Source organism: Oryza glaberrima, chromosome 11 (assembly GCF_000147395.1).
Source record: "Oryza glaberrima chromosome 11, OglaRS2, whole genome shotgun sequence".
NCBI classification, from domain to species: domain Eukaryota; kingdom Viridiplantae; phylum Streptophyta; class Magnoliopsida; order Poales; family Poaceae; genus Oryza; species Oryza glaberrima.
In genome coordinates, this window is record NC_068336.1 from 3,645,909 (window position 1) to 3,663,306 (window position 17,398).

At 39.7% G+C, this 17,398-nt stretch overlaps 1 protein-coding gene across 1 annotated transcript; it reads right to left on the bottom strand.

The window, feature by feature from the left end:
* Positions 1-10,942: 10,942 nt before the first annotated feature.
* LOC127754546 (protein TPLATE-like) lies at positions 10,943-17,348 on the bottom strand. The gene is made up of 7 exons (XM_052280111.1): positions 16,149-17,348; positions 14,942-15,538; positions 14,108-14,469; positions 13,647-13,947; positions 13,096-13,218; positions 11,653-12,105; positions 10,943-11,558 (listed from the first exon to the last, which is right to left on the bottom strand). Exons 1-7 carry the CDS (start codon positions 17,271-17,273, stop codon positions 11,055-11,057), a joined length of 3,465 nt encoding a protein of 1,154 aa, XP_052136071.1. The 5' UTR covers positions 17,274-17,348; the 3' UTR covers positions 10,943-11,054.
* Between the last annotated feature and the right edge of the window lie 50 nt (positions 17,349-17,398).

Consider the following 17,398-nt stretch of genomic DNA (forward strand, 5'->3'; position numbering starts at 1 on the left):
TAAAATTTTAGGATTCATTATAGGACAGACATAGTAATTAAAAAGAGCTTCATTCATAGATGGATTTACGGATTTATTTGTACGTTTGTAGATTGATTTAGCTTTACATATTTATATAGGTAAATAGACCTCGTATACATGTTGAGAGATATAATTAAGTTAGTAGAAGTTGTTAGATGTCTAATGGTATAAAGTAATGAGCCCACCATTTTTATTAAATTCTTTTTAGGATTTTCTTTTATTCAGTGGTTAACTTAATTGCCGTAAGGAAGAAAAAAGAGGCGAAAGCCAGTGGGTTTGTCTCATCCGTGAGGAGGGAAGTGGATATGTGCATTGTACATATGGATTTTGACGGCCTGATCGATCGGTAGGTTTTATTTTTAAGATATAGATCTAACATTTTAAAATAAGGTCGACCGGTTTGGGTAAGATGTTTTTATCTCAAAATTTTTTATATAAAGATATATTAGGGCGTCATGTGGTGATTTAGGAACGTTTATGGGAAGCCACGTGGTAGCTTGAGAGAATTTGTAGGATATCTAATGGATTTTTAGTATATAATAATAGATAATTCATGTCATATTAATTAACATATCACTCAGTAATTAAATAATTTGTATGTGTAGTGTCCCTGATAATATCCAAGTGATGTCCCGATTTTTTTTTTCTGAGTTCACCCCTGAAAATTAAGGGTATATACATCCAAGTGACGTATTATAATTTTTATATAGAAACATATGTACCAAGAGATTATTTAGCTATCTAATTAATTTTTATACTACACGTATTTGGTGTTAGCCAAAAAAATAGGAAATATGGAAGGGGAGGGTTAGAGGGGGAGAGAGGGAGTACGTACATACATGTGCATATTTTTTTTCGTTTTAAAACGTATTACGTGAACTTGTGATCGGAGTGGGGGAATGTACAGATTCTTTTTTTGGAAGATAAGATTTAATGGTGAAAATTAATAATCTAATGATTTAAAATGTTGGGTCCACCGGTTTATAGGAAAGTGCCACGTGGCGGTATAGGAGCGTTTGTAAGAATGTCATATGGCGGTTTAGGAGCATTCGTAGGAAATTTAATGGACTTTTAATATATAATGATGCTCAAATTTCTAAGAATTTTTTTCTAGTTTTAAAATGTGATAAGTTCGATGAATCTTTATTGCGTAGAATGATTTAAGATGACACTAATATTTTAATGTTTCGTGGTTGTTTGGTTGTTGCCGGTATGTTCAAATGATGTATTTAAATTTTTATAGAGCAAAATAGTAATATAGATGTTGATTTACTTAATTAATTACAAATAAAATTACTGTTTAAATAAATTAAAAACCGGATGCTGTTTTGATGCGATATGATCAAATAATTTATTTTAGTTTTTGTACATAGTAAAATATGGGTGATATGGATTTTAAATTATTAGTTGTTTTTCCATTAAAAAATTAGTTAAAAAAAGAGTTGGGAGGAGTAAAACGTACGTACATACTATATACGCACGTACGGCTGGAGGGGTGGGAGGATAGTTTGTTTCTTTTGATAGATTTAATTAGTTTTGTGTTATCTAGAACAGATCTAATGGCATAAATAATGGGCCCACTGATTTAAGTGAAAATCAATGGTATGTTATTTTTAGAAATTTTTGATATTTTTAATTTACTAAAATACCACATGCCACATGGCGGCTTGAGTGTTTATAGGATGTCCATGTGGTGGCTTGAGAGTGTTTGTAGGAAGTTTTACGGACTTTTAGTATATAATAGATAGATAGATAGATACTGCTTGATAATTAGAGTATTAATATATGCTGACATACTGGACCTTGACATTTTTTTGTTAAAGGTTTGTTATTGCCAGCAGTGCTGCTCATCAGGAATTAGGAGTCCCGGATATTTCTAGTTCTGTCTGACAATTAACGTAATGAACAAAATGAAGCCCTCTCGCTAGCTCTAAGATATTGAGATACATGCATGTGTAGCAGCATAAACATGACTTAGAAATTTAATTAGTAATAGTTTTAGCAAGTGATTGACATTAGCTCATGGGAGCTGGCGAGATGGAATGCACTAAGTAGTACTCCCTCCGTATTTTAATATATTTTAATGTATGACGCCGTTGATTTTTTGACCAACGTTTGACCATTTGTTTTATTCAAATTTTTTATGCAAATATGAAAATATTTATGTCATGCTTAAAGAATATTCGATAACGAATCAAGTCACAGTAAAATAAATGATAATTACATAAATTTTTTGAATAAAACGGATGGTCAAACGTTGGACAAGAAGTCAACGGCGTCATACATTAAAATACGGAGATAGTAGTAACTGAGAAAAAAAAAGCAATGAGATTATGTGCCACTGATGGGATTTCCCTGAACTACGTACCACAAAGATGCAGCCATGCAGGCAGCAACAATTAAAGCAGAAAAACGATCACTCGGTTATCTTGCAGGTAGGGAGGCAGCTGAAGCCATGCAACAGAAATACTAAAACATACATTTGGGGTAGTGGGTCCTAGCCAGTAGGTAGCTAGGACAGACGGCCCACCCTGCCGTATGGGACCCTCCGCCTTTGTTTCTATGGGTTGAAAGCACGAAGACATGTTTGTGACTCTAAGCAGCGGCGGATTTAAAAATTTTCGTAGGCCTGAAAAATGAAGTATATACAAGTCTACATATAAATTATATAGATCATTTTGACGTGAGCATTTGCTTTATAAGTTTATGTCAAGCATTTACATCTGCTGCTGTGGTGTGTTGCTTCATACGACCTAGCAGTGCACTAAGCAAGGTAATTAGATATTAATTCATGCGTGCAATGTTGCATGCGTCTGGCGGAGCCTGTGCTATTGCCCATGGTAGCCAGCTCCACCACAGGCTCCAAGATATGTTTAAGGGAATTGACAACTGACGATGGACGAGATCTCCAATCCGACACTCCAAAAATTTTCACCAAGATGTATAGCAACTCACGGTGTGGACTGAAACCGAGAGGAGAGGGAGGGAGTCGGACTCTGTCACGGTGGTGGTGGGTGCGGGGTGGAAGGATACGGTAGGTGTTTGGATTTGGTGCGCATGCAAGAGATAAAAAAAAAGGAAATATGATCTTCAGCCAATCCAATCAACTATTTCCTTCCCGAACCAAACCAAACTAATCTAATCTCTACCTTCCATCTTCCGCACGCCTTCCATCTTCCTCACGCGCATCAGCACGGCCGTGCAAGAGCATATACAGAACCATGGAACAGAGGGCAACCACACGACATAAATCCTAGATTCCTATTTGCAACTCAACAACTCCAAAACCAACCGACGGAAACTTCTGAAAACTACAAAAATAGAACCGTGGCAGCAAGCCGATTCCGTTTTCGTAGGTCCCGATGACAACAGAGACACGGAGGCGACAACGACTGTGGTATAAAACGTGACCAGAACTCGAAACTCTAAATGAACTAGATGCTAAGACCAGCAACTACGACTCGACGATGCAACAGAAAACTCAACAAAGCAAAAACTGAAATGGACAATGCAATGGCACAAGTATGGCTAGGTACATGATACATTTTTTTTTGTATGGCAATTTTCTGGTTATAGGTAGATAAAAACTCACCGAGCAACGAAAGCTCTGATACCACCTGATGAACCCTGAGCTCCACTTGAGACAATCAAGGTTGTTGTTGGCCCGATGTTTCGGTGAGTTGATGATAACTACGATTTGGGAGAAACGTTAACGACCCGACTACAACCGTACTAGACGTTGTTGTGTTGCGCATTAGCAATCGATAGACCTCTCCTTGGGTTGTTGATCTTGCCGGTGCAGATCAACCTTATTCCTGCAAGCAAATCGAAGAAACAAGCAAGAACAAGATAAAAGCAATCTGAATTGCAGATAGGAATTGAATACAAATGATAAGTTGGGGTTCCGTAACGAGTTAACCAGCGATCTAACCGATCACGGGATTACACGGCAAAGTAGCAAAGCTAAACTTTAATCTAAACAAAACCCAAGAAACTCTGAAGGGGTACCTACCTATTTATAGGGGCGGGAGGACGACCAAGGGTGCCAAGGGTTGTTCTCCACCTAGTTGGGGCGCACCCCAGGTGGGAGATCAGTGATGGCACGTGCTACTAGAGTTGTTAGGTTGAAGACAAGTGAGATTAAAAGTGCAGATAGTCGGGACATACATAAGAACCATTGGATTACGAGGAAGAGGACAATAGCAAGTAGATTGGCACTAGCCTAGCAAAGGAGACTAGCAGTGAAGAAAGAGGTCAAGTAACATAGGGAGGATAGCACTAATAGCTAGCAACATACCCTATCAACTTAGCGGAAGATGTGTAGTGCGAGGGTATACTTATTATTTTTTAAGAATCCGTCATAGATCGATGACATTTTCCCTATTCGTCATAGGGAATTGGTCATACAAGACTAGATTGTTATAGTTATGACTGGTAGCTAGTTCTAGGGAAAGAGGGATGTGAAGGACGAGGGTGGGTTACACTACAAACATAAGCATGTCCAATATGTTGGATATTCATCGAACTTGATGTTAGAAATCTTATATGCAAGACAAAATACATGTATAGAGAACCTCTTTGAAGAGTATGGGCACGTTTCCACGAGGTTCTAAAAGACTTCATATTCCAAAAGGAACTAGTAACAAATTATGTGAAGAATATGCCATGGATGAGAGCTTTGAATGTTGTCGGTATACAAGTAGTCAGGCAAAAATGTGATGTCTATTTGTACCGCCTCCGATTTTTAATATATGTAGATTGTTCTTGACTTTTAGTCATACGTTTGATCATCTATCTTATTAAAAAATATGCAAATATACACAAATACCAATCATGCTTAAAGTATTTTTAATAGCAAAACAAATCACAACAAAAATAAGTAATAACTACGTAATTTTTTAATAAGACGAACAGTCAAAACCCACGTTTAAAAGTTAACCATACACTTAAACATTAAAAACCGGTTGGAGGATCATAATTTTTTATGGTGCATATAGATAGGAATTTTGCATACTGAATGACACAATTGTTCTAGTTGATGCAGAGGCTACTACACTGCAGAGAGTGTAGTTGTACTACTCGAGTTGCCATGCACGGATAAATCTCATCTTTTCACACAATCCAATGTACGGCCCTTTGATCATCTTTGAGAGTGTCTCTCCAAGATCAAATCTAAAGGCAGGGAGAATCTGATGAAGCCTGGTCGAAATCGAATGCTATCCCAATTGATCTTTCCATTGCTACATGCACCTTTCCTTTGCTTTTATTTCTTTTTGTGCTGCATGCTATCAAAGTCCCACGCACGCACATGCATATGCTTTTGTTGACTCTGACCAATCGATTCGTCAAACCTCATCATCCATCCATGCGCCTAGCTTGCTAGCTCTGGGTCCTTTTAAATTTTTTTCTGAGCCAAAACAACTTTGAAAAGTAAATACAATAAAATGAGCTTTTGAATGAAGGAAAAGTAGAAGGTTAATGGAGAGAATTATTAAATTTTTCTGGTCATAAATATTTCACCTTTTTGCAAAGCTCCTACTTAAACTTTGACTTGAGGACTTTTAAAATGCTAGAAAAAATACCCGTGCGTTGTAACGGGTGAAGGCAATTTTAATCTTATTATTGTTATATGGTTTAGTTAAGGTGAAACTCGCTGTGAGAATTCGTTTGGATATATATTTTTTTTTAGAAAATCATGAGCTGCAGTTAGGAGTTCGTTCATCTCAAGTTAGCATGCGAGATTTTTTAAAGAGATTTCTTATATAGACTCATGTATTTCCAAAAGCGAACTAACTTAAAAACCCACTCAAATACGGATATGTATTTCCAAAAGCGAACGAACTTAAATTGACTCATACACGGATGATGTTCCAAAATACCGGCAAAAAATATCTTTAATTTTTATAATAGTAGAGATTTAGATCTAAATAAAAATATAAAAAAATGGTATGTAGTTTGTAGATTTGTCTTGAAGACTATTTTATAATCCTGTAATCTATTTTTTTTCTAATATCTGTGGACTTGTAGTTAAAGATGCACCTGGAAGACGAGAGAGTGGAGAAAAAAAGACAAGCAACAACTGTTTTTAACCAAGATAATTTGATCTTTTCAGTTTGTATTTATATACACCGAACAAGTACTACTCTTCGGTTACCTTATTAATTTGACGCCATGAAAATTAAGTTCAGTTAGATCTCCTAATATCAAATAAAAAGATCAGAAGGAGTATTAATAATTATGTAATACTACGGTGTCTATCCGCAGTGAGAACTGTTCTATATATCCTTAATATAAATCGTATCAGATGGGCGCCCGTTCTTTTTAGATGAAATATATATATGCAGATAAAAGCGGATCCGATGGATGACCTATTATTTATATATATATATATAGGGTGTGTTTAGTTCACGTCAGAATTGGAAGTTTGGTTGAAATTAAAACGATGTGACGGAAAAGTTGAAAGTTTACGTGTGTAGGAAAGTTTTGATGTGATGTAAAAGTTAGAAGTTTAAAGAAAAATTTTAAAACTAAACTCGGCCATAATTAAGGATGAATTAAATATTATCATATACGTACATAAACCTGACATCACCTAAGCATAGCTTTTAGAGAAATCATACGTATACCTCTGAATGTGTGCCATGAATAATCCAAAAATAATCGATCCCTCCCCAAATAAAATCCAAAAACGGGCGAATTGAAACTTAATCGATCAGCATGTACTGCATCAGTTTATTTATCATCCATTGGCTTGTTACGCATTCTGAGAGAGATCGAGAGTGATGGGGCTCTCTGTTTGTTGGCACAGACAGCATCTTTTTCCCCTGTGCAAGCGTAAGTCGAAATGATATGCATCCATGCATTGCCCTGTGCATGCATGCTGTGAGCATAAAATTACTACTGGTCTACTGCTACCTGGCTCTGTCCCTAAAAAATCAAATCTTGCAAATGAATATATATATATATATATATATATATATATATATATATATATATATATATATATATATATATATATATATATATATCCAGATTTATCCTCATGACTTATTTTTTTTGGACAGAAAGTGCAACCCATACTGGCGATTGTTGAAACGTGACTGATTGGTACAATCAAAGGCTGTACTCCACAGCTACTTTGCTCACAATCAACAAAGCCATCTCTTCTCTTACCTACAAAAGTGAGACAGGGTCCTTCCTCAAAGCAAGAAATATATGTATTCGTACACACAAGTAGCTAGCTAAGAATTACTACTACCTTCGTCTCAAAACATATGCAGGTTTGGGGGTTGAGAAGAAAAGATTTTACTGCTCCTCAATAAATGAGGAATTGATGTGTGTCGAAGGTTAACTGTGGGTTTGATCGGAAAAAGAAAATTGAATGAGAAGGGATAAATAGTACTATAGTGCTAGAAATTTTTATATTATTGTGGACAAAATTTAAGTGCTAGAAGTTCTTACTCCCTCCGTACTCGTAAAGGAAGTCGTTTAGGACAATATTTAAGTCAAATCTTAGGAATATAAATTATGAATAACTCTCAAGTTGTTGAGTTTAAAAATATAAAAAATATATGAATATATTTGTCTTGAAAAATACTTCCATAAAAGTATACATATATCACTTTTTGATGAATATTTTTTATAGAAACAAGAAGTCAAAGTTGTGTTTTGGAGACCGTGTCGCTGTTCTAAACGACTTCCTTTACGAGTATGGAGGTAGTATATTTTAAAACGGATGAAGTAGAAATTTGCCACATCTCTCTCTCTCTCTATCTGAATTGCACCAATATATATCCAATTCAGTAAATGCAAAACCACCTGGGTTCAAATGCAGTAGTACTGCATGCATGCACATACATATGGTAACATGGATATAGCATCTGTTGCACGAAGTGGCAGGCAGGGACATTGGAGAAATTTTGGAGGGAAATGCTTTACATTTGCTAGTACCAGCTTGCCAAGATTCGGATTTGCTAAGGTCATACTCCTATATAGTATTCACTGCAATTTAAGCAGCAGTAGCACTGCTAAACGTTGGATTCGAACAGAGATCAAAGGTCTAGATTAGTGCAACACGAACTGTTCATGCTGTCGTAGTATGACTCAGTGGGGGCAATATGGAAATACTACCTCCGTTCCAAAATATAGCTACTTTTGACTATAAATCTGGACACACAGTTGTCTAGATTTATAACTAAAATTGCTTATTTTTTGTGACGGAGGAAGTATATCTTAGTGCTACGAATCTATACTGAATCAGAACAAACTCGTAGCACTAGTTATATCACATACTCCCTCCGTTTCACAATGTAAGTCATTCTAGTATTTCCTACCTTCATATTGATGTTAATGAATCTAGACATATATATTTATATAGATTCATTAACATGAATATGAATATGAAAAATGTTAGAATGACTTACATTGTGAAACGGAGGAAGTATAGTGTAATAATACGTTGTTATATTTTAAGACGAGGGAGCTAGTTGAACAAAACGCCGTCCATTATGTAGCCGTGAATCTGGGTCGTTGATCGGTAGAATGGACGTCCGAGAGACTGCGTGCAGCCAAGGCTTAAATTAAAGCTGCTGATATGAACTGCTTATATTAGCTTAGCTAGCATGCATAGCAGGGGAATGAATGAATGGTCATGCATGTGTTTTGCATTTGCATATGTCGAAAAGGCTCAGCAGTTGTCTGCTGTGTCAGTACCACTAGCTATAAGGATCGAAAAACTACACACTTGACAGGTACTGGTCAATGGTCATGTGATGCTAATAGCAGGTGCGTTTAGATCCCCGATAAAATTTTTCACCTAGTCACATCGAATGTTTGGATATACATATATGGTGTATTAAATATAAATGAGAAAATAACTAATTACACGTGTAAATTATGAGACGAATCTTTTAAGCCTTATTGCGCCATGATTTGATAATGTGTTGCTACACTAAACATTTGCTAATGATGAATTAATTAAGCTTAATAAATTCGTCTCATAGTTTACAGGAGGAATCTGTAATTTGTTTTGTTATTAGTCTATGTTTAATACTTCAAATGTGTGTCCGTATATCCGATGTGACATGCCAAAATTTTACACCATGGATGTAAACACCCCTAAGCTCTTTTCTTTTTCTTGAAGCAATTACAATTACTACTCCTGCTAGCAACACCTGATCTTACCTCAACTAGAGTTGAGTTTGATAACCATGCGTGATTAGTTTGGATGCAGGTCTGCAGTACTACTCACTAACATGTGGCCCCCACAGTCCCTCTGGCCCATATGCCAGTAGACAGTACTGGGGATCTCAATTGGATTAGTTTAGCTAGCCTAGACACATGCAAAATCCTAATCAAAGAGCATCGATATGATTAATTACTTGGACATTTTTACTCATGAATGATAGATGAGGAGAGGGCAGCGGATCGATCCCATGCATGATCAAACAGAGACGATCGAGGAAGGTGTAGCATAGTACTGATTTTTCGTGAATGCGCAAAAAGATTATACATCAATATATTACTCTCTCCGTCCCATAATATAAGGGATTTTGAGTTTTTACTTGTAATGTTTGACCACTCGTCTTATTCAAAAAATTTTGAATTATTATTTATTTTATTTGTGACTTACTTTATTATCTACAGTACTTTAAGCACAACTTTTCGTTTTTTATATTTGCAAAAAAAAAATTGAATAAGACGACTGGTCAAACGTTACAAGTAAAAACTCAAAATCCCTTATATTGTGGAACGGAGGGAGTAGAAGAAAGCAGCGTTTTCAATACACAACGCAAACAGTCATTCAGGAAAGGACTGCTAAAGTAAGAAAAGGCTACTACTTTCTCCGTTTCACAATGTAAGTTATCCTAGCATTTCCCATATTCATATTGATATTAATGAATCTATATATATATATATATATATATATTTTGTGAAACGGAGGGAGTACTGCTAAATAAACGCTGCACCAATAGAGAGGGAAAGCATAGTAGTGATTGAGTCATTTGTTCTGTTCCACTATCATCACCACAGTTGGATTCTCCAGTTCTGAAATCTTGACGGTGAACCCTCCCCAGAACCCCATTTTCCAGCACCAACACACAATGAGAGTGAAATAATATAATCAGCATGCAGTTGACGCACACAAAATATATATGGGTAAGTTAAAAGGACAGATACATGTGTAATGCATACATAAAATTGGAGTAAGAATGAGAAACTGATACAAAATTGTGAGGATAGGAAAAAGAATATACTAGTACATACGTTTCACACTACACCACGACGAAATTACAAATAGTTAAGAACATGTACACAATATCCCCTTTTAGAAATAGATCTTCTGGGCTAGCTACAAGCAACTGTTTCTCTTGTTTTTTTCTATTCAACAAGAATTTCAACCCTACGGCCTTCTACTTTTAATTGCTCCACAGCTTAAATTCGGTCACAGGACCCTTTTGGCATAATTGAAACTTGTGGACAAATCAGCTAGCTTCTGGGAAGGTAATAAAAAGCGGTGCTCTGCTTGAAGAAGTCATATTTTGCACAAACTTCCTTCAAGTCTGGTATTCAGGCGAAAACCCGTATCAGCGGCCGCGCTCTTCACCTCATCCTCGGGCATGTATTCCACGGCGCCATCGGTGATATCGTCCAATTAAGCTTGGGGTTCCTTGCTTAATTGGATCTTGGTTGCATTCCCATTAAAAATACTTTCCGTTTGCTGCCAATCAAGGAGCTCGCTTGCCGGCATCTCCTTGTGCAGGACACCACAAGATGGCAGGAAAGATACGGGAGCGTGTTGACAAGATGGGTATATCATTCTACTCATTGTTCAGTTCCTGCGTCATCACCACCTCACTAGTCACCAGTAAGTGAAATCAGCAGGATAATACTGATAATACATACATACACAAAATGGGGGTAAAAGGGACACACATGTAATACATACACAAATTGGGGGCAAAGAATGAGAAACAGATACAAAATTGTACATGTGCCGCATGCCAAAAAAAAAGGAAAAAAAAAACAGAACCTCACTGTGCTTTCATGGCTTTCTCCTTGCACAGCTGATGCCACTCCTGCAGAACGGCCGCCTGGAGGGCACGGTGCTCAGCTTCCTCCGCCGTGAGCTTTGAAAGCGTCGAGGGCCCCTTGGGGTTCCCGAATTCATCCAGGTCCTCGTTTTGCTTCTTCTTCTCCTCTTCCTCTTCTTCCTTTGTTTTCGCAGGCGGCACCTTCGGTTTGGCTGCCTTGAGCAGGGCTATTCTCTCCATGGAGATCTTCAGCCGCTCAGCGGCCGCGCTCTTCACCTCATCCTCGGGCATGTATTCCACGGCGCCATCGGTGATATCGTCCATCCAGCCCTGGAGGTCTGATTCGATCTCTCTTGTGATCGATTCATCGGATGCACGCACTACGAATTTGCAGATCATTGTGGTTGTTTCGTCGCCCAGATCAACGTTCCGGCTGACCTCGCTTGCACCAAAGATCATCATGCCCACAAATCCACCAAACCAAGTCTTCGCAGCGTAGCATAACTGTAGAAGATTCATTTGTTATAGTCCAATAGCCATGGTAATTCTGTATAGGAAAGATTCAAGGCAACAGTGTAACAGATTATCCAATGCTTACCTGGAACCCAGCTACTGTTCTGATGAAATGAGAGCAAACTTGATGGAAAGGCTTTGAAGAAATCGACTTCAACCCACTGAGGAAAGGAGAGCTATCATACTGCTGAGCAGCAGTGGCCTTGAAACCACTGCCTTCATATGTGTATGTGCCAGTGCACTCCACCATGGCTGGCAAACTTGGCCATAACCGGAAATACTCAACTGGAGAGCATTCATATGGCAAGAGAAGTTCAGCAAGAGGGATCTTGTATGGCTGGCAGCGCAAAACAACTGGCTCCCCAAGCTCTGCCCGAAATGCGCGCTTTTGCCTCGTCATTTGTGAGCTCTCTTCATAATCTCCTTCATAATCAGCAGATCCTACACTTCCATCAAATGGGTAGTACAAGACTTGAACCCAGAGGGAGCATCTCTCAAAATGTGAAACTCCGACAGTTACACTACTTTGGACTGGATCCTGCAGAATTAAAAAGGCATTTTTACACATAAAATAGATTAAATTTTGAATTAGTTGATCTATAATCCAATGTTAAAATTATTCTACCATCACCCTTTTAGTCTGCCAATTATCGCATGTTTGTATGTTGTTGACAATGCTATCCTGGAACAAGGTATACAACCTAAAAATCTCAAGGTTGATGGGAGATTTTAGGAGGGATTGGGAGTTTAGAGGAATGGGAAAAATATTTGGGATTAAAAATCAAATTAACATGTTGATCTCACCATCAATTCCCTCATCTAAACTCCCAATCCTCTTCCCTCAAATTTCCAAACAAGCCATCAAGGCCAGAGCGGGCTTGATGTGCTGATTTACAGGTACCTACTAGTAGTATGATCCTATATATTAACTCCAAAAGATTTTGCTGTTATGGCTCCAAAAGAAAGGGTTTCAGGAGTAGTCTGTTACTTCCAAAAGTATAAAAAGTTTGCCAAATAGAGATTTTAGTGCATTTGCTGGTTATTTCAGGCATTTGATTCTAATGCAGCAATGCACTAATAAACAGAAGAGAAGAATAAATTAAAAGTTTAAACAGCAGCGCAATGGTGGATTTCATAGTCCGAAGTTAAGCTGAATGTTCTGTAAGTGTGCGTTATAGAATATTGAACTATCAACAGGCTGGTCAGATTATTTACTATACTGGATGAAGTAATATTTAAGTTCTGGTCAAAACTAAACTGAAAAGATCACTAGCGGTATTTAAGTTCTGGACAAAACAAAACTGAAAAGATTACTAGGGAAAGAAAACATCAGTTTAAACTATAGTCAAACCATTTAGTCATAAGCAAAACTATAATCGTAGAGTTTGTTTGCTCCAATTCTGGTTGATGTTGCAGTCTTGACAATAGTGTTATATTAGTACTATTTCAAATTATTGCTGGGTCATTGAAAGTCAAGTTCATAGAAAGAACAATAGAAAAATAGGTACAATTGGATCCATAGAAGCACCTGGGAAACAAGATTACGGAGGTGTCGAACGGTGCGGGAAAATCCATCCATGTAATACAGTGCTCCAGAGAGTCCAACTCGGATATCAACCCTGTTGAGCTCCAGCTCAGTCAAATTCAAGATCTGCAACAACACAAACTAGTCAAAAAACATGGTAATAATAAACAAGCAATAACAGATCTTAGAGCAAGCAATATATGCAGTTATTTTAACTTCAAACCAATCCAGTAATCTACCAAGATGGATAAGTGTTCTAACATGTCCCCACAAATTAGAATATATTGGCAGACTTCCAGTAGTATGTCTGCTTGCATAAGCATAAGAACGCCACTCCATAACTTGGATAATAAAAAAACAGTTGTACGGTTGGCAGAAAACCACAACAAATTTACAACAAAAAAAAACTATTGCCATGCTGGGGTCAAATATTAGTGTATTTAAGTTCAGAAATTATCATGACAGAACCAGCATTTAACAGTGACCATGACAGAAACATTAATTCAATAAAAAGTATGAAATCAAATAGAGAAAAGAAGTCCATCAGGCCTTACCTTTAGATGCAGTGTGATTCTGCCATCAGTTGGATCTGCCAAATGATACGCTTCAATATAGCATGGATCACTGCTGCCGGTCAAAGTATACGCTTTTGGGAGCTCTTTATGCAAAGCACCAATCCCTTTTGTCTGTAGCAGACTCAACTGTGTGGGACTTGGCCTCCAGAGCTCCAGAATAGCTTTATGTACCAACCCCTCCAATTTCCTGTCTTGAGCAGCAGACGCCTCTGAAAACTGGACGGTGAGTTTGTGGTGGCTAAATGGATAATCCCCTGTGGCATCACCTACGCCCACCCACCTGAATGACATATCAGAAAAGTAGACAATTATTATATTTATTTCATAATGCATGTTCTAGTAGACAACTTTCTTTCAGGTATAATATTTTCGTTCTTTATCTATGTGAACACTTCAACCTCCGCGGAGAATTTGTTACTCAAGTTCCAAAATACACTCACCTGTTATCTGGATGGCTTGTCACATATTTTATTATCTGCAAGACATAACGTGACTGATGTTTGGTGACAAAATCAGCTGAAGTACTTGCTCTATATTCTTCCAATTCTTTACTGAGGAGCTGGCCAGCTCTTGCATTTCTTGTTCCCAAACGTTGGGCACATATGAGGACAGACTGCATATCTTGTATCCTATTCGATGTAGTGGTAGAGGATTCGGTGTTGAATAAAATCTTGTGCATGTTAGATATGATAATATTCAGTGGATCCTCTGGGTCATCAGCTAAGAGAGGATCCAGACCTTCAAGATCGAAGTGTTCAGAAATCGCCCATATCAACCGTGATGATATTCTTGGGGTATGGACCTGAAAAGAAATTAAGATTTAACAATTTGGCAGAGTAACCTGTACTTTAAAAGCGTCAAAAAGTAAATAGAGAAACTACATCGCTATTGTTCTTTTATTAACCAGTTCCAACTTGGAGGGCATCTTTTAAATGGCTGTGTAAAATAACATAGAGCAAGAGCACATATACACTGTTAAAGCATTGACAAGCAGATGCTTTTCTGATTTTCTAAATAAGATACAAGACTTATAGAAGAGGTTGATTTTAATGCATAAGTTTTTACAGGAGTTAGATACACGAGACATGTTAAAGTAACACCTAATAAATGTTCGCATGGAAAATAATATAGAATAGAAATTGTGACATACTAGTATTTATTTGATTGATGAATGGAGCATAGAATAGTACAGAACAATGTAGAATTGCACCAAAATAAAATACGCTATTATGTTCGTGCTTTAAATATTTAAGATAAAAAACAACGACCACAACCTCACGAAGATCCCTGATAAGCTGCAGCTGTAAATTTCTAAGTCTTGTCTCATTTAGAATCTGATCTTGGGATGCACCAGCCTTAATTGTCTTTACACCACCCCTAGTATCATATATATGACAAAGCCGAACAAGTAACTTCAGATAGCAATCAATTGCATAGGTGCGCCCATTACAATCCCAGAGAACACAAGGCCTGCAAACTTCTACCACATCCAAAGCAGGTTCTGTCCAATTCAATGCACCATAACCAGTTCCATAGGCTAATGCTCCTATAACTCTGCTCTCTGTGCCAGAATTATTCTGCTCAGGTAGTGGAAGCGATAGCTGGAAACAACTTTCAACCAGGGAAGCAACCAGCTCTTCCCTGAACAAGCTTTTGCTTGTAATGCTGTTTAGGTCGTCCTTCGCCCTTACATCCTCAAAAAGAGAGATCACATCTGTTCCTGGAACAGGCTTCTGACCTCTTCGAACACTCTCCTTTGCAAAAAGATCAACACAAAGAGCAGTCCGACAAATACATGCCAATGCATGCATACGATCTGATTCGGCTCTCAAGTTTCTCACCATCTGAAGAAGTCTTTTGAACAGAGACACCTGTGTCATAAAACATGCTTTTGTAAATTGATCTTGGAATAAATTAACATTATGACACTCACATATTCTTCAGAAGGCATGCACAGAAGGGAAGAAACTGATAGAACTAATTAATAGCCATATTTGAAAAGTTTATGTTTTCAAGCATGGATCAGACAATAGCAAGGGATCAACTTGAATTTCAACATTAGAGAATTCCAGCTTAGACCATTAGTAACTACTACCAGTCAATGATAGTAGAACTAAGGGCCTGTTTGACATAGCTCCAGCTCCAACTCCACCCCTCCTGGAGCTGGAGCTCAGCCAAACAGTTTCAGCTCCACCAAAACTGGGAGTGGAGTTGGGTGGAGCTCTCTCACAAAATGTACTAGAGTTGTGGAGCTGGGTTTAGGCAGCTCCACAACTCCACTCCAGACTCAACTCCTGGAGTTATATTTAGGAGTTGGAGCTGTACCAAACAGGCCCTAAGAACCAGGGTACCGACTCCAAGGATCCTTAATCATAAAGTTGGTTTTGGGCTAAAAGAACAATTAGTGAATATATGATAGAAAATAGCTAAACATAATCATCAAATTCGCTAGGCTAAAGTAAGATGATGTAAGGTCAGCACCTGCATTCCGAGATCCAACAAATGGAGATTGGTCACAACAGCCCTAACAATCGTCTCCCTCATCGATGAGAACTCTTGCCGGTCCCATAGTGTAAGAATTGCAGTAGTGGCAGCCGAAGCCCACTCCGGCTTACCTCCAGGTACATCTGCAAGTGCCAGCATATTGATCCCCACCTCGAACACCAGCGGCGGATCCAGAGAGCTAAGGAAAGGCAGCAAGTGTGAGACGATGTCCGACACCCCAACCAACTTCTCCGCGCTCGATTCCACGCTATCGGCAATAGTAGTGTCCCCTGGCTTGGCAATCCGCCGCAGCGTGTTCACCACGCCAGAAGCGACCATTTTCGCTGCGTGCACAAGAGGGTACACGGTGACCCGGAACCTCTCTACGGGCATCACCATGGAGCGGGCAATGAGCATGTTGCGCCTTGACCAGATGAAATTGATGGCATCCGCCGCCCACTGAGCACGCACGGCGAGCGCGCCCTCGCCGTCGACAAGCTTGTCCCCGGCAAGCCGGCTCATGCGGCGCGCGTCCAGCTCCTGGAAGAGCCTAGCCAGCGCCTCAAACGCCGCGGCGGCCACGGCGTCGGCGGAGTCCAGCGCGAGCTCCGCCAGGCGTCCCCACCACGTGGTGGCGTGCGCCATGAGCGACGGGTTGGAGGAGCACATGAGCGCGAGGTCGTCCCGCGGGAGGAGCGAGGAGAGCGAGGTCACCGCCGCGAGGCGGAGCGACTCGGCGGGGGAGGAGAGCGCGGCGGCGATGTCGGCGTGGGCCGAGGAGAGGAGCGACGGGAGGAGGTGGGAAGGGAGCGAGGGGAACGAGGCGATGGACGAGGCGGCGACGTCCGGGTCCGGGAAGGAGAGGTCGGAGGCGAGGGAGGAGAGCAGCAGCGGGTCGAGGAGGTCGGGGGGCAGCGGGAGCGCGCGGAGGAGGTCGAGCGCGAGGCGCTTGCATACCGCCGACGACGGCGCCGCCAGGATCTCGGTCGCCACGGTGCGCGCCACCGCGGACACGTCCCGCCCCGCCGCGCACTGCTGCAGCGCCTGCAGCAGCGCCGACGACTGCCGCAGCGCGTCCGACGACCTCAGGTCGGCCGTGATCTGCGCCACGAGGAGGTCCATCTCGCCGCCGGCGATCGCCGGAGATGGGGGAGATGGGAGGTGGGTGGTGCCGTGGTGGTGGTCGCAGATCTGGAGAGGAGAGGAGAACGCGAGCACGAGAAGGTAACGAAGAGTCAGTGCTACTA